The 23,040-nt window shown below is 32.9% G+C and overlaps 1 protein-coding gene across 2 annotated transcripts; it reads left to right on the forward strand.

Annotated features, from left to right (window-relative positions):
* The first annotated feature begins 1,175 nt into the window (after window positions 1–1,175).
* Window positions 1,176–19,746, forward strand: LOC133194049 (polypeptide N-acetylgalactosaminyltransferase 1-like). Of its 2 annotated transcripts, none has more exons than XM_061329976.1 (14): window positions 1,176–1,513; window positions 5,208–5,470; window positions 8,682–8,850; window positions 10,006–10,178; window positions 10,497–10,601; window positions 11,293–11,395; window positions 11,910–12,080; window positions 12,405–12,522; window positions 12,797–12,977; window positions 13,814–13,953; window positions 14,336–14,434; window positions 16,280–16,414; window positions 18,600–18,678; window positions 18,991–19,746. In XM_061329976.1, the coding sequence occupies exons 2-14, from the start codon at window positions 5,257–5,259 to the stop codon at window positions 19,044–19,046; spliced, it is 1,743 nt and encodes a 580-aa protein (XP_061185960.1). In that variant the 5' UTR covers window positions 1,176–1,513; window positions 5,208–5,256; the 3' UTR covers window positions 19,047–19,746. The 2 variants fall into 2 exon arrangements, with proteins under 2 accessions (XP_061185960.1, XP_061185961.1); XM_061329977.1 differs by lacking the exon at window positions 16,280–16,414 and adding an exon at window positions 17,118–17,243.
* Window positions 19,747–23,040: the final 3,294 nt, after the last annotated feature.

The raw sequence follows: 23,040 nt of genomic DNA on the forward strand, positions 1-23,040 counted from the left end.
GGGGGCATATACGTTTTCGTGAAGTCCCCCATGTAAATCCTTTATTTGTGATAAATATTTTCGATGCATGCATAGCAGGGACGTAGCATTGTTTTTTAACTTGAAGGAGGGAAGGGGGTTAAAAACATTTAGTCCTGAAAGAACTTTGGCAAGATCAAAAAAAGAAAGAAAACATTCCAATGTGTGAGTAGGGGGAGGGCAAAAAATTAGGGTGGGATGGAGCCTTTAAAAAATTCATACTGATTTAAGAGCAAGAGTTTTCGCGGAAAAAGTGTGTGGGGAGGGGGAGGGGGGGTGGCCCGACTCATGCATGTTCTCTGCCTTGATTCTAGGTTCCTGGATCTAGTAATTTTCAACAAAGTATTCATCAGGGAATTCAAATGTATTTTTTTTATTTCCATATCAACTCCCAAATTTCATTTTACGAAGCATACGTATAAAGAATGTGCATCCAGTTTATGTTCTCTACTATATACATTCTTCATGATGCAGCATAATGATATATCTATATACTTATTTACTGCGTCATTTGAAATTTAAATCAGGTCCCAACATTCATCACATCTTGATACCTTTTTAACCACACACATTAATTTAATTCAATTAGGGGGAAAAAAGCTAATTAGATGTATAAAATGTATAAATGTAAGATGTACAGAGTAAAAAAAAAATCTTTGAAACCAAGTATAGTTACGCAAGCAAAGTGAATAAACGCAGTGCTTTGATTTACAATCCAGATATTCATGATATTTTGTAGCAATTTAAAGTTTGTCGATCAGAGAAATACAAATATATAACTTAATTCTTATCTGTTTGTTCTTTTTTGCATGTACTTCTTTTCAAGTTATTTGTTTTCCTTACATTTTTTTGTTACATCCTAGCTTTCAAAGATAGAACATTCGTTTCTACTTAAAACATGTATATTATTTGTCAACGTGAGAATTTTGAAACAAAACGTACCCCCACCCCCAGTGGCCACCCTCCCCCCCCCCCCCCCCAAATGCATAACAAATGCCAAACAACCTTTTCACTAGACCGACCTCTTTTTTTCGTCTCTTTATCGTTGTAAGTAATATGAATCTACTTTTATATGTCCGGAAACACGTAAAAATTTCAGTACAGTCTTCAAATACGAAATGTAATGGATCGTGTTGTCTAAATTCGAAATCGTCATTTCCGGTGTCGGTGTCACCAATTTGTGAGACGTGGATGCATTGAGAGTTAAAAATCAAATTCTGTGTGTATTCCAGCTGTTGTTTATTGATTGGAGGTGCAAATTTCCCGCGGAAAGTATCATACTGGACAATCAACAGGACGCAAAGCTTATAGGCATCCTGAAAACTTGCTGCAGATTTCATTTTTTATCGATCTCTCCAAAACCAGCCTGACATAAATTTCGGCTGATTGACTCGAGTGACAAGTGTGTCGCATTGAAAATGTACGCGTGTTGTCATTAATGGTCGTGAGCGATAAAATCAGTCATGGAAGAGTGAATGGTGACGATTGAAAAAATGTGAGTCAATTTTACTGAATTTTGTAAAGTGAAATTATTAACCAAGCAGGAAGAAAAAATGGTTTGAAGAATAAATCGTGATAAATATTTAGACTGGGATATTTAGTTAAATGGGTTTCTCTTTTTGCATATTGAATAACGCATGAATAAAACTATTTATAAGTCACTTGATATGACTTGTGACCTGATTATGATGAGTCTTAGCACTGTAATTAATTTAGTTAAACTTAAGGCAGTTTAATCAGTATAATTGTCACTTCATGCAAACATGTATCCAATATTCAAATAGTCAAATGATGAGATTCAGATGTGGTTGTCATTGAGACAGAATAAAAAAGCTAAACTCTCTACAGAATTGGTTACAAAACTTGTCCTAGTACTTTAAAGTTTTCTTTCTTACTTAAATATGTACAAAGAAAATAGCTATGAGGAGTACATATGACAGATTGAGAAAGAGTGATATAATTTTGTAGATTATGTTCCAGATGTATCATTTAATTAATTGCATGTATTTAAGTCCTTGTCAAAACTTTTTTGTACTACTGGCTCATAAAACATGCCAGTTAATGAAAACTGCAGGCTTCTAGGAATTCTGGAGGCCCACACTTTTTCTGTACATTTAGAAATATCAGAAAATATATTCCTATTGAATTTGTTCACCCTATGTACCTGTTTGCCTGAGTCTGTTTGCCTTGAAACTCGTTTGCCAATGTAATGGATAGCGGCAATAACTGTTCGCCCTATTATCATGATTATGAATTCGATGCGAATTTTTAAGTAGGTTCTCATTTATTTTATATTTAATCTTCATTAATAGTTGAACGATTTGTATTTCCTTTCAATTGAAAAATTGACATTATTTCCGATATAAATGTTTGTCAAAAATTTTTTAAATGGTTTTATTGTTATTTTTTTAATGCTGTGAATTAGGGATCAAACACCTTTTTTTGGTTTTTCTTACCAATTTGCGTTTTGATATCCATATTGAGGCGTTTACTTACAGAGTCAATAAAAAATAAGAAATGTAACTATTTCAGATTTATAGGACATCAATTTTTGCATTATACCTTTGAATGATATACATTTCTGTAGTAACATCTTTTAAATTTAACCATTTTATGCATGCATGAAAATGATCTCAACATTTTTTTGTTCATTAAATAAGCATGGATGTTTTGATTATTCATACAATACAGGGTTCAAAAGAAATAATGCCATTTACATGTTAGACAATAAAATGAAATATGATTGTGAAAATTAACAGTCTAACATATTTAAAAATATAATAAGGCAAACAGTCTTAGGGTGAACAATAATTAGGGCTAACAGAGTCATGGCAAATGAGCACTAGAGCTAACGGTGTCAAGTGCTAGCACGTTTTAGCATGTTTAGGGCAAATGAACATACATCCTTTTCTTAGCTATTGGTCTGTTTTTCTGTTTTGTAATTCATTATTAGTTATTCCCAGTAAAGATCAACTTTTAAATTTTGGTAAACACTAAATCTAACCAAAGTAAATTCGGGTAGAGCAGTGATTAGAAGTGCTGTTCAAATCATCGATTATAGGGCTGTCACGGTTCCAAAATTTTTCGGGTCGGGTCGGTTCTGTAAATTTTCGGTTCGGTTTCGGGTTTTTCGGGTCTGGTATTTACATCTATTTTAAACCTTAATTTCATGAATTTAACTTAAAAAATCTTTATTTGTTACAATAAATTTACATTGAAAACAAGTCTTAACCATGCGAACGTCAAGACATCGGTGACTTGGCCTACTGTTAGCCACAACCTGACCATTCCTGCTCGTTTTGATAATTATCTAATACTTCCGTGACAAGTGTTTTGTCATGGGATGAAGTAGATTTCAGTTGTGCAGTCTATGCGAAAGTCTAAAATTTTTACAGGACATACGGTCTGGTAAAAATATATATTTTACCAGACCAAGAATTCACTTACCAGACCGACCTTTTTCTTTAAATTCATACATCATTATGATACAGGAGATTGAAAAAGGGGGGGGGTGTATTCTCACTGTTAAATTGAACCTTAAATAGATCCAGAGTTGAGATTATTTAAAAAAAATGATTTAATTGAAATGAACAAACTTATTATTGTTTCCTTTTTAAAAGGTAGTACATATGACAAATGCATACAATTTTCTCTTTTTCTGGTTATTTGACACATACAAACGAAGTATACAATGTCAAAGATTTTTTTTCTAAAACTTAAAATGCACTTTAAAATATATTTATTTATTTCCTGAAGTAACTCATAATAGTTACTCTTGTTTAATAATGAAAATAATCTACCCAACCGAATCTACATATGTGCTATCTATAGATCTATATTCCATGACAGAGGAAATTCGAATTAGAAATAACTGATCATGACAGGGTTGATATAGATTAAAATTAATCATGCATCACTGCTAAATGGATCGAATAAAGGATATGTGTGGAAAATAAGACCATATGAACATGTAAATTCAGATTTTTAGGCCTATTTTTTCATCGGACATTTGGTCCTGTATCCTGAATTTTTTTACCGACCCGAACCAAATTTTACCGGTAAAAACCGACGGTCCGGTGACTTTGGCACAGACTGGTTGTGATGTTTATTTATCACTGTTATCGTCATCATTCCTTTGATTTGGACGCCGTTTTTTGTATTGAACAGACTCATATGTATATAAACCAGACCCGAACCGAAATTTAGAAAAATGGAACCGGAACCGAACTGAACAACTTGGACCGCGGTTCTCGGTTATTTCGGGTACTCGTGACAGCCCTAATCGATTATAATCGAAAATCAGTCGATTGCTGGCATAATCCAACATCATGTTGATCCAAGCGCTCAATTACAAAATTTTTATTCTGATTAATCACTTTATTACTTTCTTTATTTTATGAGCGTAATCATAGTTTTGTAAGCCAAATATTCCAGCTGCGACTTATCTATTAACTTATTTGTGTATCGTAATGGCGCAGACAAACATACAAGTTGTATCTATTCCAGGTAAACAGATACACACTCAATATAGCATTCCGATGATATCCATTCATTATTTTTAGCAAAATAAAAACAAATACATATGCAGAAAGTAGTTAATTAACTAAATTGATGGACTTTGTAAATGTCTGATTATAATCGACAATTAGCTAGATACAGTAACCTGATCATCGATTATGAAATTCTTACTGACTCCCATCACTAGTGATTAGTGCACTCGCCTCGCACTGCTGTGACCCGAGTTCAATCCCTGTGACTGGCAGTGGTTTTATGTGAGAGGGTAAGGTTGTTGCCTGCTTTGACACATGGGTTTTCTCCGGGTACTCCAATTTCTTTCCACAAAAATGATCCCTTAGTGCCAAAATGTATGCAATAAAACACCATTGGAAATAAGCTTTTGAGCTTTCATGGGCTATCTTTGGTATTAACTATTATATGTTTGTAATGTATTATGCATATATATACTAAATATACATTTATTTATTTTTTACCCTTGCCCAATTTGTCTATTTATCCTGCCTAGGTATGTCCTTTTTTTATTGTTTAAATGCTTTGATCATGTTGATAAACAAAAAAAAAGGACATTACTTACTAACTTGACTAATAGATAATATCTAAGTGTAGAAGACATGATGACAATTTTATCATTGAGGGATCTTGAATTTAATATTTTTTTATGATACTTTCAGGATGTGAATTTTTCTGCCAAATTTGTTGGGACATTTCAAGTAAAACAGGATGGTCAGTCGAGCCCGCCTCCATTACTGCAAGATTATTCTGGCCACCTCACTGGTCTGGTTTCTGCTGGATGTCTTCATCCTAATGTACTTCACTGACTGTGCGGCTAACAGTGCCAACACAAACTGTAAGGAAACTGGAGGAGGGGGAGGAGAACCAAAGAAAAAGTCTGACGGTGGGGGAGGGGGAATTCTTGACAGAATCCTGCCAAAAGGTAATAGCATTTAGAGTTAATGACTTGTTTTATTTGGTAAAAATGTTTTCTTATAATAAGCAATGTTGCAGATGATACAATCCATATACTTTAGAATCATCATTGTTCGCGAGGGACCAATGTTTGTGGATTTTGTGGGTCACCTCAACCTAGCTGCTGAACTGTAGTGTTATGGTTTTTACATTTTAGTCTTTGACCATTACACTACAGATCCTGTAATGCAAGTAAAGTGCAATTTATGGCGCAAGATTTTCTGTGCACGGTTGGGGATGTATTTCTCCACCTTCCAGCATTGGTCAATCAACTACCTTTCATTCCTTAATTCTAGACATATTCTATTACCAACCTGTATATTTTATCCACCTCCTAACCCTTCATAGTCTTCTCTACAGACTAGTAAATTCACTTGTTATGAATTTTCTGTCTTCCGACGGCCTTGTTGTCATACTGACAATATCCTGCTAAGATGTCGGTAGATACACCTATAAAGGGTTAGGAGGTGGATAAAATATACAGGTTGGTAATTCAATATGTCTAGAATTAAGGAATGAAAGATAGTTGATTGACTAATGCTGGAAAGTAGAGAAATACATCCCCAACTTTGTGCCAAAAATCTTAATCCGTAAATTGCACTTTAAGTTTAATTGCATTTCGGGATCTATAGCGTTATGGTCAAAGACTAAAATGAAAGACCATAATGCTGCAATTCTGCAGCTAACCCCATCCCACAAGTAGACATCCCCAGGAATGACTATTTTGTCTACCTTCATATCTCTTTAAATCTCTTGATCAAAAGTTTACCACGAAATTACATTCCCCACAAACCAGTAAAATTTTGCTAACCCCCCAAACATTGACCCCCACAAATTGAAATGATTCCACAGTATCAGTAACTGTAACAGTTGTTTTCAAGGCAGAAGTGTACTAACAAACATCTAGTGTGTAAAGGCTGACACTAGTGCATAAATGTAACATATATAAGATAGTTCATTTGCTTAATTACCAATGTAATTTACATATGAACATGATTAAGTAGATTAATGAATATGGATAAAACATTATATTCTGATAGAAATTCTTAGCTAAGACTTGAACAAGATGTTTGCGATAATCATTCAACTTTAAATTTAAGTTTTTATGGACTTCCTTCACATGTAGAATTTAATATTTTTAAACGTGTGCCAGTTGCAGCTAACAACTGTTTGGGTGTGGGGATGGGGGGATGTCCTTTCATATCATCAAGTTATAAAGTAAAATCAAATTTTAAAATGGTGCACACTGGCTTTAAATTTAACTTCATATTTGTTAATCAAAAACAAATTACACAAAATATACTGAAAATATTTATCCATGTATATACATATCTTGTAGTTAAATAATTTTATAAGATTTATGTCAATATGTGTAACATTCAAAATATGGAGAAGGTTAAGGGTTGTTTGATTTCTGACCATTAACTCTCTTTTTCTGCTTTACAGAAGTAATGCTTTTATAGATTGGCCATTTTATTGATAAAATGATAAAACTATGATTGTGAGTGCTATGTATTTGGAATTGTCATATTTGACGTCACTTGGTGCTTGGGGGCTACACATTCTATAACTTTTTGCCTTCGATATCGACTTAATACTACAAATGTATTATGTTCTTTGAATGTGAAACTACAATTTATATTATTTATTTATTTGAATGTGAAACTACAACTTATATTATTTATTTATTTATATGTTGAAAAACACGTGAAATAGGTTGGTTCTTTGTAAATATTTATCCCCTTGGGATCTAATGCGTGGATCTGAAGAGTTCTTTTCAGTCATCATGATCATGTTAATTTAATGTCAACATTTTGGTAGAGTGATAATGAAACATTAAGCTTAAGTTAAATTGGGGAATTCTGGGGCTGTGTAATATACTTTAAAATATGTAACAATGGTTCTAATGTGATAAAATACATTAACATGTACAGGCCTTATTGGCTGTTCGAAAAAATGTAGCTATTGAAAAAGTACATATATACATATTTAGAACTATCATTGATAGTTTAAATAATTGAAATATATGTTAATGAAATTGCTGTTGACTGTTACATACTGTTAATTACAGAAGAATTGGAAGGAAACGAAGGGAAAATAATTATACCCGAACCTGACTTTAAATATATTCCGACACCCAAACCTAATCGCAAACTACCGAATAGGAACTCACACGATAAAGGTTGTAGAAGTCTTCTTAATTCTGGCAGGTGGATGAGAAATTATTATTTCTATTGTCCCTGGTGAATGGGTTATCCCCCTTTACCCTGACATTTGGTGTATACCGGTACATATGTACTTATTTTATCAAGTCATTGTGGAGGGTAAAATATAAAGATGATGCAGTGAGAACTGCTGAATACAACAGCTGACTGCTAGCTGCCAACAAAATGATCAAGCAGAGCTGATAACTAATAATCAAAACATTTTTTTTCTCTATATTGTCAAGCATTGATTTATGATGAATGTATCGAAGAATTATACAAAAGATCACCGACTTTTAATAGCTTGGAATTGGTTCAAAATCTGGCGACTTTTTATGATGATCTAGGTACTAAACTTTTGAGAGAAAGCATACTGTAAACCTTATTTGACATTTTTAATTTGCTAATCACCAACAGATAACTATCACACAACAATTAAATTTTGCAGTTGAGCTTTCCTGTTTCTAAAACATGTCATAGCAATTTAATCATGTTAATGATTGGAGAGGATTAGTACCGTATCCACAACTTGAGTTGCTTGCAAATCTTGCAGGTATTTCTTGCAGGTGTATAGAAGCTGGTTTGCAGTATGTTATATACTAATGATGGAAGGCTATCAACATAATTTTGTATTGCCTATGGCATATGCTTATGAAATGATGGAAAAGTGCCACTTGATAAAACATAGATCAATTTATCCTATTATGTTAAAAAGGCAGCATTTACTGCGATGCTTCTTTTCCATTCAATGGTTGTATAATAAAACTCTGCAATCAGTGATAACAAAACAAAAAAAAAAATCATCATTAACCTTTTATAAATGTATTGATCAATGAATTCTAATTTAGACAAGGGATAATTTTTTCTGTACTCAGATTTGGATTGGAGAAATGTTTTTTTTATCTAGGCCAGAGCTTTGGTGATTTATGTACACATACATATTGTAGTTGCTGTATTTTTGTGATGTATTTCTAGGTATCATTCAGCGAGTTCCTACTGGTCCCGGAGAGATGGGAAAACCTGTGGCGGTCCCCTCTGATAAACAGAAGGAGGCTAAGGAGAAATTCAAAATTAACCAGTTTAATCTGGTGGCCAGTGAGATGATCTCTCTGAACCGGTCACTACCAGACTACCGAATGGATGCGTAAGGCTTTTACCTATATTTTTAGCTTACCTGAGCGGCTGAGCCTTTCAGCCAAAGGCTCAAGTGAGTTTTCTGATCATAATATGTCTGTTGTCATTGTTATTGTAAACTTTTTTACAGTATTTCATCTTCTTCCCCAGAACCACTGGACCAATTTCAACCAAACTGCCACAGAGTACCCTTGGGTAAAAGGGATGCAAGTTTGTTCAAATGAAGGACCATGCCCTCTTCCAAGGGGAGATAATTAAGAAAAAGTAAAAATTGGATGAGGTTATTTAAAAAACCTTTTCAAGAACCAATGGGCTAGAAAAGAACATTGATATCTTGAATGCCATGGATATGTGGAAGTGATTTTAAAGTCCAGATTTTTTCTTCACAGTTTGTTTTTGAACCTCTACATCTCAAATCCTCGGATATCGGATAATCTCTATGTTTTTTTTCTCGACCTGATTAATTTGAATAGATCAAGTTATCCAGGTTTAGCTGTATGCAGCACTAGACATTTTAGATGAAAGTATGTGTTTGTATTTCTGTTTGAATATAGAATTTTCAATATCTCCTGAGTATTGTATACACATTTTAACAAAAAAGTATTTAGAGTCTGGACAGTTATTCTTGTTAATCATAAGCACCTCAATTTCACTGGCTCAGACTTGATAGATGTATCACTGTTTTGTTTTTTCATATAAGTGTAAAGTCCGTTAGATTTGATAGCAGTCATATGTTTTTTAGGTAACATTACACTGGCATTAAGTCTGAGGATAGGGGAGTATTGATTAGACAGAATAACGTCTTGTTGTAGAAACTGGGGTTTATGGTTTTTTATGGGTAAAGAAGTTGTTGTTATCATGGATAAAAACTAAATATCCTTTCAAGAATTGAACCTTACATCCAGCATTCATCCAGGATGTAGTCTAAAATTTCAACTAGAGATACGTGTCCCAAGAGACTATATTTTTAAAGGAGAATTATAATAAACTGACTAGACAAGATATTTTACGATATACTTTTGCCATTAACCAAAATCAAAGGGTATAATTTTCTGTCCATTCAGAATGATTTACTTTATTTTCTTTTTCAGTATCTTTATAGAAGAATTGTCCAAAGTAATCTTTTCAGAAACAGGCATTGAAATTGTACGTCTGCTTTTTTCAGTTGTAAAAGAAAACAGTATCCGCCTAATTCTGAGCTTCCCGACACCAGTGTAGTAATCGTATTCCATAACGAAGCCTGGACCACGCTACTTAGGACTGTTCATAGTATAATAAACCGATCACCTAGAGAATTACTTAAAGAAATCCTGCTTGTGGATGACGCCAGCGAGAGAGGTATTTATTGAATGCAGGGCTGTCATAGATGCATTTAACTACCATGCAATTTTAAGATTTCTATTAAAGAATTATTTGTGAAATCAGGAAATCTGAATGAATTGTTTATGATTTAAAATGTGAGCATTGAAATGAAGCTTTGTATGATATGTTTTCTAAAAAGTTAAGTTTCAGCTAACATTGTGTTATAAAGAGAAGCTAGTGTATTATTCCTTCAGAGTGCAGTTTTACAAAATTGATATGGATTTTAATTTAGCCTGAAAAAATGCAGTCTACTTCTCTGTATTGTAATTGGATGATTCTTTTTACCCATTACAGAGGAATTGGGTAAGAAATTAGACGAGTATGTAGCAACATTGCCAGTTCCTACTCATGTCATCAGGTCTGAAGAGAGAACGGGTCTTATCAGGGCAAGGTTAAAAGGTCAGTGGATTTTAAAAATAACATGTATTAATCTTGAAATATGTGTTAAGAAATTAATTTTTAAATGTTTGAATTTATTAATTTTTCAAAAAATTAAATTTTCTGTTTATTACATTTTCATTCATTTTCCCTTTGCCCCTATCTTTTCACAAGACTGTATCATATGCTGTGATGTCATAGTTGATCAGTTGAGAGGTTATAGCTTAGCAATGGTGAGATTTCAACAACATATTTGGAGAAACTTTGGCAGTTTTTGTCTCTGTCAGAATGGTTTATTTACTCAATCTTATAACAGGCCAGGGTTTTTTAAAACACTCTTCGTGAAGGGAAGAAAATTGAGAGTTTTGTTGCACTTCTGGTATTTTTTCACAATGTCACAAAATATCACTTAGATATTGTTTCACACTGCGACAAAACATCAATGTAATCCTCTTGGTGTGGCAGTCAGACAGGTTTGATTGCCTGTGGTCAGATGGCTCAATTTGTAGAGCACCCGTCAAGTGATTAGGGGCCCAGGTTTGAATCCTGGTCTGGTCCGTCACATTTTTTTCCATTCCTGTAACTGAAAATATACCCATTACATTCATGATATAATCAATTCCACAATTTCGATATAGACTTGCATCGTTCATTTAGTGTGAGACCCATTTTATCATTAACAACAATTTTTATATATTGACTTTATTAACAGGTGCAAAGAAAGCAAAAGGAAAAGTTATAACCTTTTTAGATGCACATTGTGAATGCACACAGGGTTGGTTAGAACCCTTATTGTATGAAATCCATAAAGATAGGTAAGTAGAGGTAATGCTTGGTTTAAAATCATCTTAAATTTTATAAATGCAAAGATTTGTTCAAAATACCAGAATTGTAGGCTTCTGTAATCCAGAAATTTTTACGTTCTTAAAATTTGCATTAAATAAGTAATTTGAGAAGTAGAAGTCTTCTGTAAGAAATTAATTTATCTACAAGTATATTATAATTGTGAATTGGAGAAGTTGTGATTCATTCCAAGCATTAAGTGTAGGGTAGTAGTAGCAATACCAACTTGTTTCTCTTCAATTCACAATCTAACTTTTTACTCAGTAAGTAGACATATATATGTTCATGTTCAGTGTGTATGTGTTAAGTTCTATAAAATTCAAATTACAAAAATGTTAAAATTTGGCATTTAATTAAATTTTTAAGACTTTTTATGCCATGTAAGTCACAAGGTATGAGTTACTGTGTGACTGAATGGACTTTAACCTGTGGCTCTGTGATGATTTACGCCTTTTAGTGATTTCCTTTATTTATTATTCTGTGCAGGACGGCTGTCGTATGTCCTATCATTGATGTCATCAGTGATGACACGTTTGAGTACATCACGGGCTCAGACATGACCTGGGGAGGATTTAACTGGAAACTTAACTTCCGCTGGTATCCCGTCCCCCAGAGGGAGCTGGACAGGAGGGGAGGGGACAGAAGTAACCCCACAAGGTATGGAATCTCTGTATTGATCAGTTTACATGGTGATGGAAATTAAAGCTTTGTTGTGTTTCCAAAAAAAGATGAAAAACTAACATGACTGCCTTTGGGTTTTATTATTTTTGATGACATATAAAAGATTGAAAAATAGATTATGTTCATGAAACACATTATGTAGTTATTATAAGAAAATTTTAAGACTTTGAAGTAATAGACAGTTACACAAATACATCATTAAAATTTTTGAATTTTTGCAAACTTGAGAATGTGAGACTATTCAGTGTTTAGCTGTTAATAAAAGGTATTGATGTATGCATACATTTTTTTCTCCTACAGAACTCCCACAATGGCGGGTGGTCTGTTTTCTATAGACAGGGACTATTTTTATGAAGTTGGATCATATGATGAAGGAATGGATATATGGGGAGGGGAAAACTTAGAAATGTCTTTCAGGGTTAGTATGACAGCTGTTTTATGAGTTACATTACTCGTTCTTACTGCCTTGTGAACAATGATAATCAGTGCTTCTTTATTTTTCATAATTCTGACAATGTTTTATACATTTATAAATTTTTGAATAATATACATGTAAGCATGAGAGGTGAAAGAAGTTTTTTTTTAATTTCGGAATTCGATGTACATTTTTAAAATATACATGTATATTATAGAAATGTATCTTTAATGTGAAAAAAGATTTTAATTGTTTTTTTGTTTAATTTGGTGATTAGGTATGGATGTGTGGGGGCAAGGTGTACATTGTCACCTGTTCGAGGGTGGGTCATGTGTTCAGAAAAACCTCACCTTATTCCTGGCCGGGAGGCGTGGCCCGCATTATCAATCACAATACACAGCGTATTGTAGAAGTGTGGATGGATGAATACAAGGATTTCTTCTATAAAATTAATCCAGGTATGACGGAATTTAATCAACTTAACAGCCAGGTGTAACATTGAACAAGACACATCATCATAAACACTTAGTCCATTTAATTTGATTACTCACCATACATGTACAAGTGTATGTGGAATGGACCAATGACAGTATTCAATGTAAAGTGTAATACATGTACTCACCGTGGAAATAGGTAATATAAGTATGGCCTCATGTTATGTTAAGGTTTATCAACCCTCTGTTCACGCTTAAACTTTTGCTTTAACGCTAATTATTTTCGAAAAGAAATCAAATTCATAATCAACATGCAAACACCTTCAGCATACCCGCTTTATAGGGTAAAATTTGACAGAAATGACGTTTTGACAATCTTTTAAAGAAATAGTAGAAATTTATTCCAGTTAGAGTATCTCTATTATAAGAGGATGAATGAACTTAAGGTTAAGACAAGGTTCCCTTTCCTTAAGTAATGTATATTGTACACCTTGAAAGTAAAGAAAATTTGCATTATTTTCATCAGAATAGCTGTTAATTTACCACAATGTACATTACCTATAATTTTCCTGAACTTTCTTAATAAAATTTTTGAAAATTATTTAATTCAGGTCAGATTTGACCTCATCAGATTCAGACTATGATTTTAAACTTTTTTACTTTGAAATTAAATACAAGCTGTTGTAACTTTATGTTATGAATTAAATATTTTATAGTAAATTTGTGAACTACTTTTGTAATTGTGAAGCTCTCCACTCTTCAGGTTTTTGTTCAAAGTAATTTTCTATTAACCTTGAATTAAAAAGGAGAAAACTATAAAATAAAAATGGGTAAAAAAACAATGTGATTTGTTTTCACAGGAGTAAGGAGCACAAGTTATGGAGATGTATCAGAAAGAAAAGATCTAAGAGAAAAACTTCACTGTAAAAGCTTTAAATGGTATCTAGAAAATGTTTACCCTGAATCTCAGATGCCTGTGGAATATCATGCTTTAGGAGAGGTGGGTCACTTAGTGTTGAGTTTAACACAGTTCAGGATTACTTACTTATATCTAAGATACATGTGTTTAATCAGACACACAGTCAAACCTTTTTATGTTAAACTGGATGGGGCTGAGAAAAAAAAATCAAGATATCAGAGGATTTAAGAAATTGAGGTTAAAACACATAAAGAAAATGTATTTTGGACTTCTAATTTGCTTATCCATGGTGTTCGAGAATACAGAAATTTAACATTATTGTAAAAATGCATCCTTACTTCAGAACTCAACTCTTATACATATTGTTGAATAGTATATTAGTTACACTGTGATTGTAGAAATAAGGTGTACATATTTGTCAGTTATTGTAGTAGTAAGCTGTTACAATACTGTTGTGTTTTAGATAAGAAACAAGGCAACTGGTCAGTGTATAGATAGCATGGGGCGAAAAAGTGGGGAGAAGGTTGGACTAGTCCAGTGTCACGGCATGGGAGGGAACCAGGTTAGTGTTCAATCATGGAGTATAAGATTATATGAATAGCTTAGACCTTTTCATATATTAAAAAAAAAAACAGTAAAGAAAAGATGAGATATTTTCTTAATCTTAAATTGACAAATTTAAATTTTCAAATTTCAAAAATTTGAATTTATAAATTTAAATTTAATTTTAATTTAAAAAAAAGTAAATTCCCCTTGATAATTAGAATTATTTTCTCCAAAAAAAAAGAAATTAATGTAATTGTAAGATTTTATTTCATGATTTTTCTTGTACACATGTATTTAACTTATTGTGATATATTTCTTTGCTTTGTTTATGTTATAATACATGTAGTTGTTCTATTTTCAGACATTTTAAGTATGTATTTTAAAAGTATTATTTTCTGTACATGTATTAAGTTCACGCATTATGTATTGCAAGGTGTAGCATATACAAATTAAAATCATTTATAAAAGGTGCACCATTTTTCAACCTTGGTGGATCTAGTTAACTTCTTCAGCTTTCAAAACAATCACAATATATTGGTAGCTGAGGAATGAATTCATTTATCAGGTTTTTGGAATCAGATAAAGCCTTATAGAAAAAATATCTTTGGTTGAATTTATTACCAGGAACACGTTTTTTTTTTTTAGCTCACCTGAGCCAAAGGCTCAAGTGAGCTTTTCTGATCAAAATTTGTCCATTGTCCGTCGTTGTTGTGGTTGGCATCATTGTCGTTGTTGTAAATTTTCACATTTTCATCTTCTTCTCCAGAATCACTGGGCCAATTTCAACCAAACTTGGCACAAAGTATCCTTGGATGAAGGGGATTCAAGTTTGTTCAAATGAAGGGCCATGCCTTCTTCCAAGGGGAGATAATTGCGAATTCATGAAAAATTTATGGCATCTTTCAAAAATCTTCTTCTCAAGAACCACTGTGTTAGAAAGTATGAAACATGTGGAAGCATCCTCAGATAGTGTTGATTTAAGTTTGTTCAAATCATGACCCCGGGGGGTAGGGTGGGGCCACAGTGGGCGATCAAAGTTTTACAAAGGAATACATAGGGAAAATCTGTAAAAATCTTCTTCTCAAGAACAGCAAAGTCTTGATTGGTCATATTTATATGGAAGCATCCTCAGGTAGTGTTGATTCAAGTTTGTTCAAATCATGACCCCCGGGGGTAGGGTGGGGCCACAGTGGGCGATCAAAGTTTTACATAGGAATACATAGGGAAAATCTTTAAATATCTTCTTCTCAAGAACAACAAAGCCAATATTGGTCATATTTATATGGTAGCATCCTCAGGTAGTGTTGATTCAAGTTTGTTCAAATCATGACCCCTGGGGGTAGGGTGGGGCCACAGTGGCGATCAAAGTTTTACATAGGAATACATAGGGAAAATCTTTAAAAATCTTCTTCTCAAGATTGGTCATATTTATATGGAAGCATTCTCAGATAGTGTAGATTCAAGTTTGATCAAATCATGACCCTCAGGGGTAGGTAGGGGCCACAACGAAAGTTTAAACTTGTAGGGAAAAAGTCACAGTTAGTCAAAAAAAAAGTGTAAGCATCCTTAGTTAGTGTAGATTCAATTTTGTTGAAATCATACCCCCCCTCCCTTTTAGGGGTAGGTCGGGACCACTTATGCATTTAAGCATTGCAATACTAAACAGATTTTTGCTTTTTTCCTAGCCACAGTGCTCAGGTGAGCAATGTGGCCCCTGGGCTTCTTTTTTTTAATTTATAAAATCGAATGTGATTTTTTTTTTCTGAAACTTTTATTATACGCTTAGCTTTGAGTTCAGAAGTTGTGTATACGCTTTGCAGCTGCTTTACATTGAGTGCAGTAATGAAGACTTGTGTTTCAGATTTTCTCATACACAAAAAAGAAAGCATTGCAAACAGATGATGTATGTCTAGACGTGTCATCACTGCATGGGCCAGTTAAATTATTCCAATGCCATGGTTTAGGGGGAAATCAAAAATGGGAGTATGATCGGAAGGTAAAACTTATCTCCTGATGCTGAAGAGTGATCTAGGGAAGATAACTCTTAGACTAGTGTGTGTGTATTTCAAAAAAGCTGAACTTTCCAAAATTGTCTTTCATCACACACTGTAGAAGCACACTTAAGTTTATCACTGTATTTAGAAACAAAGCAGCGAGGAACAGTTGTGTTATTGAGAGACATTGATTAGAGAGTTCAACTTTTGTTTTCTAATTTTACTTTCATTTCAGTTCCAATTTTTGTATTTCAGCCGAGTTGAAGAACACCCCCAGCATGATATGTTTTCTCTCTCACAGCACAGCTTGACTGACCTTTCCTTCCTACATCTATTTTGGGGGATATTTATCACTGAATTTTGCAAGCATTTTGAAAACTTTTTACACACACATTTACTATTCATTGAAATTGTGGTATTGGGCATTCCATGGCATCAAAAATGCATCAAAACTTTGTAAACCAGTGTAATATTTCATATTCCTAAACTCCTACTTCTGCATGCCTTTTCACAAATAAAACCAAGACAAAAATAATTGAAACAAATCATTGACTGGCCATTATGTCAGGAATAATGTATAGAAAGAAAGAAAGTCATGCTTTTGCGTGGGAGAGACAACAACCCTAGTTAAGTGTCAGTAGATAGGTTGACAACAGTAGTTGCGTAGACTTTTCTTTTAATGTCTCCCTCTGCATGACTATGTAGGTGTTCGCGTATTCGGGGACCAAACAACTAGTTACAGATGACAATCTATGTATTGATGCTAGCTACAACACCCCCGTCTTTATCCGCTGTGACACGGGCAAGGGACAATGGGATTATGTTAAAGAGGTAGATTTTACTAAACTTTATTAATCTGCTACTTCTCCCCCACTCAGTTATTGTTATTACATCTAAATGTTTAGATGGCTTGTTTGCCCTGTGTGTTCACAGTCTTATAAATGTGGTTCTGGAATCTAGCTTTTATGGGAGGAAGTTGACACTTTGCATGATGGGAAAAAGGTGTGGATCGGATTATTATGAAGGAGGAATAAGATCGCTTTAATAAGAATGCTGGTGATTTACAGATATGTTGAAATAGAAATCAAATTTTTACCATCCTTTCTAGAATAATTTGATTAGATGCAAATATTAGTACTTATTATTGGTATGTTAAGTTGTTTGTAGATAGTCTTCATTTAATGACTGGCACCAATCTGACCATAGATCTTTTTCTCTTACTCTCTCTTTATTTCACTCATTTCAAAAGAAACTTTGGAATTAGAGGCATGTGTGATATACATGTAAATATATTTTTTATGCTTAAATACTATTCAGTGATTAAATAAGAGGTCTTGTTTGCATGTAGACCTAGTGGTGGTAGGTTTTGTAATAAAGATAAAGGAATATGGCATGATTAGAAATAGATACAAAAGCATTCCCACATATCACATTGATGCATATCTAAAGAGAGCATACATCAGCTTGAAAAAGTGTAACTATACAAACTGTGTTATACACGTACATGTTTTGTAATGTTATCTACCTCTCTCTCCCTCCACCCCCACCCCCATTGCTGCAAATGAAAAAAAAAGTTTTGTTGAGTGCTATGTAGACTATTAAAATTATGAACTCATCAGACCTACACTATAAATAAATATTTGTTATAACAATTTTGCACCAGAAAAAAAAGAAAAATTGGTCTGAACTGAACTTGACAACATACGATGGCTGTTAGGTAAAGAAAAAATACATTCAGAATGTAGAGTACTTCATTCAAAGATGATATGAGCATTCAATACCTCTTTTTTCTGAACTGTAACAAGTGTCAAACATTTAGAGGAACTATTTTACAGTTTTAATTAAAAAATATCAAGAAATATACAGGTAACACTTTTTAAATACAATTATACAACTACTCTTCTAATAGTAGATAATAAGTTGAATTGTCCCTTCATATGAACTATTTTGAAATGCCCCTTCCTATGAATTTATGAAGTGTCCTTTCATATGAACATTTATGAATTGTCCTTTCATATGAACATTTATGAATTGTCCTTTCTCTTCATATGAACATAATTTTGAACATTTCTGAATTTTCCCTTCATTAGGACATTTATGAATTATCACCTCATTTGAACATTTTTGAATCGTCAATTCATATGAGCATTCTGAATTGTCCCTTCATGTAAACATTTTTTTTTACAGACCTTTGAGCTGAAGCATGTAAACAGTAAGCAGTGTCTAGGAGCTGCTGGACCAAATGACAAGGATGCTCCATCTATTGGTGAGTGATCCACAATGGTTTTACTTGTATGAGAAACACCTCTGATGTATGTATGGATTCTGTTGTGTGGAGAAGATAAAGAATTGTATACATATTTTTTCTTTCATTGTTACACATCTTACTACAACCTCTTCATTGATTCATGTTAAATTCATAACATTTGCATAGTTTGCCTCCATTGTTTGAATTACAAAAGGGCTTATACATTTCTAGCCTATGACCTGCCTGTCATTGCTCCATTCCTTTCACCATTATGTCACATGACCTTGACCTTGAAGAACTATGTCAGTAAGTTGTATCCTTCTATTCCAGGACCATGTGATGGCAGTGTAAGGCAAAAGTGGGTTCTAACAGACATGAAATGGTAGAGGAGGGTAGAGACTTTTTTCCCTGTAGTGTGATAATCCGCGATATACATCGTGTTCGCAAACCAATCTCTTCATCTGGGGACCAGAGGTCAAGGTTGGCCAATCAAATTACAGAGTCATTCTGTGTCAGAATGTTCGCATATCTAGATTGGTGCTCAGATTTCTAGTCATCTGATTATGTGTGTCAAGGTCATCTGATCTTAACCTTTGACCTTGACTTGATTTTGTCCGTTGAGCATGGATTTATGGATAAATTTAATCAGGAGAGTTGGTGTCCAATTTGGTCTTTTATATTGATGTTGCTAGAGCTTTTTTAAATTGTTATTTTCTTTTTGTTTCTCTACTGCATCAGTATGAAAACTTGCAAGCATGACTTGTATAGAAGTGATATTTTTGTGAATGATTGCTTGTTAACAAGTTGGTTTAGCTGTATGTTGAGTCTCTTTGTTTAATTATGTGTTTTACTAATAGCAGAAGTAAAATGCTCAGATTTACAGGGAGTAATCAGAATGTGTATTAATTATATTAATTTATTGAAGCACATTCAAGTTGTTTTACTGAAAATTGCATATTTTTTTTTTCTGAATGTACTGAGAGGTTTATGTTTGATGTGTATGTATTAATGATGTTTACTGACAATTTAATTTAGCTACAATCAGTTTATTAACTTTTGTATTTAGATTCAGTCCAATTAGCAAATTTAAATTTTACATTTGCTTTTCATGAAAAGAGGTTGGGGGGGGGGGGGGGGGGGAGTTGACAATTTTTTTTAAGTTTGTAGGCTCAATAGAAAAGAGAAGATGAAATCATGAGTTACCTATGTTGTATATCTGATATGTTACATAGATGTTTGATCTGTAATCAAAAATGTACATGTATTATAGTACCACCATCATTCCATTAAAAGTAGTTATAGCTCAGAGTATGTTGTGCAGTATTATAATTAACTGTTATAGAGAGAGGTTCACACACACAAATGTTTTGTGTTTAATTCAATTTTGAGTCGTGATATATATTTTATTTTGTATAATTCTATGGTGTAATTAATCAAGTGTTTAACTCTAGTTTTGTGATTAAGATTTGTCAAGCTGTTCACTTGATTCAAATTTTGAAAATATTGTCTTTATTGATCAGCTTCATCCAAGAATAATTCAAATCAATCTTTTTTCAAATGGCTACATTGCAAGGTACCCAAATTGGTACATGAGATCCTCTTTTTTTAGAATAAGTTTTCTTTTCAACTATGATATTTAAGTTACAAAATGGCCATTGAGGCACCTGATTGGACATATACAGTAAAACACGCTTATAGCTAAGTGCCAGGGATTAACAGTTTTGATTCATTTTAAAGGTAATTTGCTATAGAAGTTAAGTTCAAAGTTTTTACAGGGAATGAAAATCGCTTTGCTGTAAGCTTGAATTCACTATTAACATGTTCACTGTGTGTTTTACTGTAAATATATTAAGGTTCAACCTTTTTTTCCCCAGACTTAAATTATGTCAGTTCTATCACCGCCCCTGTCTTATATGTCTCAGTTGAGTAATGTGGCTGATATTGGTACATGTTTCTCTCTTTGTTTGTATGTCAAACATTTTATTAAATGTTTATTACTCTACAGCAGTATAGTTAGATTTTTGTTGTTGTTGTAAAGTAAGACTCTGTATTAGATATTCAAATACCGTATTTTTTTAGGGGTCTATTTACAATGTGAAAGATGCATACATCTAAGAGTGATTGAGACAAGTTGTGTAGATGTGATAAAGAGTTGTAAACAAGTGTTTATTTGATACTGAAAAGAGAGTACAAGTCATTACAAAATGTTTGTTGTTATCATCCAACCATAGTTTATTACCGAATGTTTGAGAGCTGTTACAGCAATATAGTTTTTAGTGTGCAATTGCAAAATTTTGCATGGAGGAATTTTTTTGTATATGTTGCAGAAATTTATTTTATTTATGTATACATGTACAGTGTATTTCATGTGTTATTACATTTTATGCAAATTTGATACTATCACAAAAAAAAAGAAAATTTTAAAATGATTTTGCACATGGTTTAATAGAAAATTGTACCTTTGAAATTTAATTATGATGAATATTATTGATTGAGAAGTATTTAGTACAACGTTATCTTTTTGAGTGTTATAGTACATTGCTTTAACCCAGTGCAGGTTTAAGTATAAAAATGTTCCAATTTTGCACCCTTTTGCCATTCAGAAATCTAGGAAAAATGATTTTTTTTTTTTTCAGTTTAAGCAATTGGTACAGTCATAGTAGATTTTGATATTTACAGAATATGCTTTAAACATTGTGTACATATTAATGTATCGTCATGTCATTTAATATTTTAATCAGTGTGGAAATTGTTGAAATATTTAATATTTATTAACTATGTTTTAAACTTGCCATTTTGTTCATCTTATTCTCAACTATATGACAGTGTTGGGTTTTTCCCCCATTGATTTTTAAATAAAAATACGACAGTACATGTAATTCAGAATCATACATGTATTAAGTGTACGTATAAATGTGCTGTTCAGTGCACATAACTTTTTTTTCAAGGACATCAATTTGGGGTGTATTTACATGTATCTTCCACAGTATGTTTAAGAAAGCAAAATGGAGGATTAAAATGATACAGAAATTAAATATGATTGAAAGTAGGGGTCTTAACAATTCATCAATCTTCTTGAAGAGTTAAAATTGATTCCTGTTCACATGAGAAAACTCCCATATCTATAGGCAGGTACTTATCCAGTGTTAGTTTAATCAGGTTTTATTTTCTTGCAAATATTCTGATTTTTTTTTTTTTAATTATAAAATTCTGTAATTGAAAACACCATTGATAACAAGTGCTAGGTTTATTGCTTTAAATCTAAGGCTATTAATCTGTTTGAAAAAGTGTCAAAGAATTGATTTTGTATTTAACATTGTAATAACTGAAGTTAAGAAAAATCTTTTCAGAAAGATTTTAAAATTTTCTTTGCTTTATTTTAACTTGATTAAAAGTTTTTCATCTCATGTCCATTGTAGCATAATTTAAATGCGAAAATTTAACATGAATTGAACCAATGATAACAGTGTTACATACATGTATATGACTGAAATCGTTTCAAAGGTAATGTGTTTTTCCAAATTCTGATGCAAATTGATTCATAGCAATTTAAATTAAGATGTTTTTTTTTAAACATTCACGATATTTATTTATTAGAGATACTTCAAAAATGGTTGGACCTGGCTGTTCTTATTTTAGATGTGAACATTCCAATATTGGCTACCTTAGGTTGCAATGAAATTTTTATAGCTAATAGTCTAGGTCTAGGAAATTAAATGCATTTTCATCCCCTGTTTAATCATTCCATCTGATTTTAGCTATTAAGAATTGTACCAGTTTAAATCTGTATTACGACACTTTTAGGCAATTAATTTCTCTATGTATTTGAGGGGAAGATTTTTGATTTTTAAAATTTTGATGAAACCTCAATTGTTATATATGTGTGGAGAATTACATTATTACATGAAAAGTATGTAGGGAACATAAAATAGTAATAAAATGTAGACAATGAAAACAGTTGTTAGTTTGTTTTTAGGTCACCTGAGTCACTCAGGTGACCTATTGCTATCTCTTTTCGTCCGTCGTCGTCTGTCGGTCGTAAACTTTTGAACATTTTCAGCTTCTTCTCTGGAACCAGCAAACCAATTTCAACCAATTTTGGCATATAGCATCTATGGGCGAAGGAGAACAAAATTTGTGAAATTTGTGGCCCCTGCCCCCCTGGGGCCTGAGGGATGGGGCCAAAACCATTAAAATTAATGCAATCTTTAAAAATCTTCTTTACTCCTGGACATCAAACAGTCAAACTGTTGGCATGATTGTATAAGCATTGAGCCCTCTACCAAAATTATGAAATTCATGGCCCCAGGGTCAGGGGTTCTGGTGCTAGGGCGGGGCTATATAGATCATATAGTGAAAGTGCATTATTTCTTTGAAAAT

This window comes from Saccostrea echinata, unplaced genomic scaffold (genome assembly GCF_033153115.1).
Source record: "Saccostrea echinata isolate AGI-Se365-2 ecotype Australia unplaced genomic scaffold, CSIRO_AGI_Sech_v1 ptg000028l, whole genome shotgun sequence".
NCBI classification, from domain to species: domain Eukaryota; kingdom Metazoa; phylum Mollusca; class Bivalvia; order Ostreida; family Ostreidae; genus Saccostrea; species Saccostrea echinata.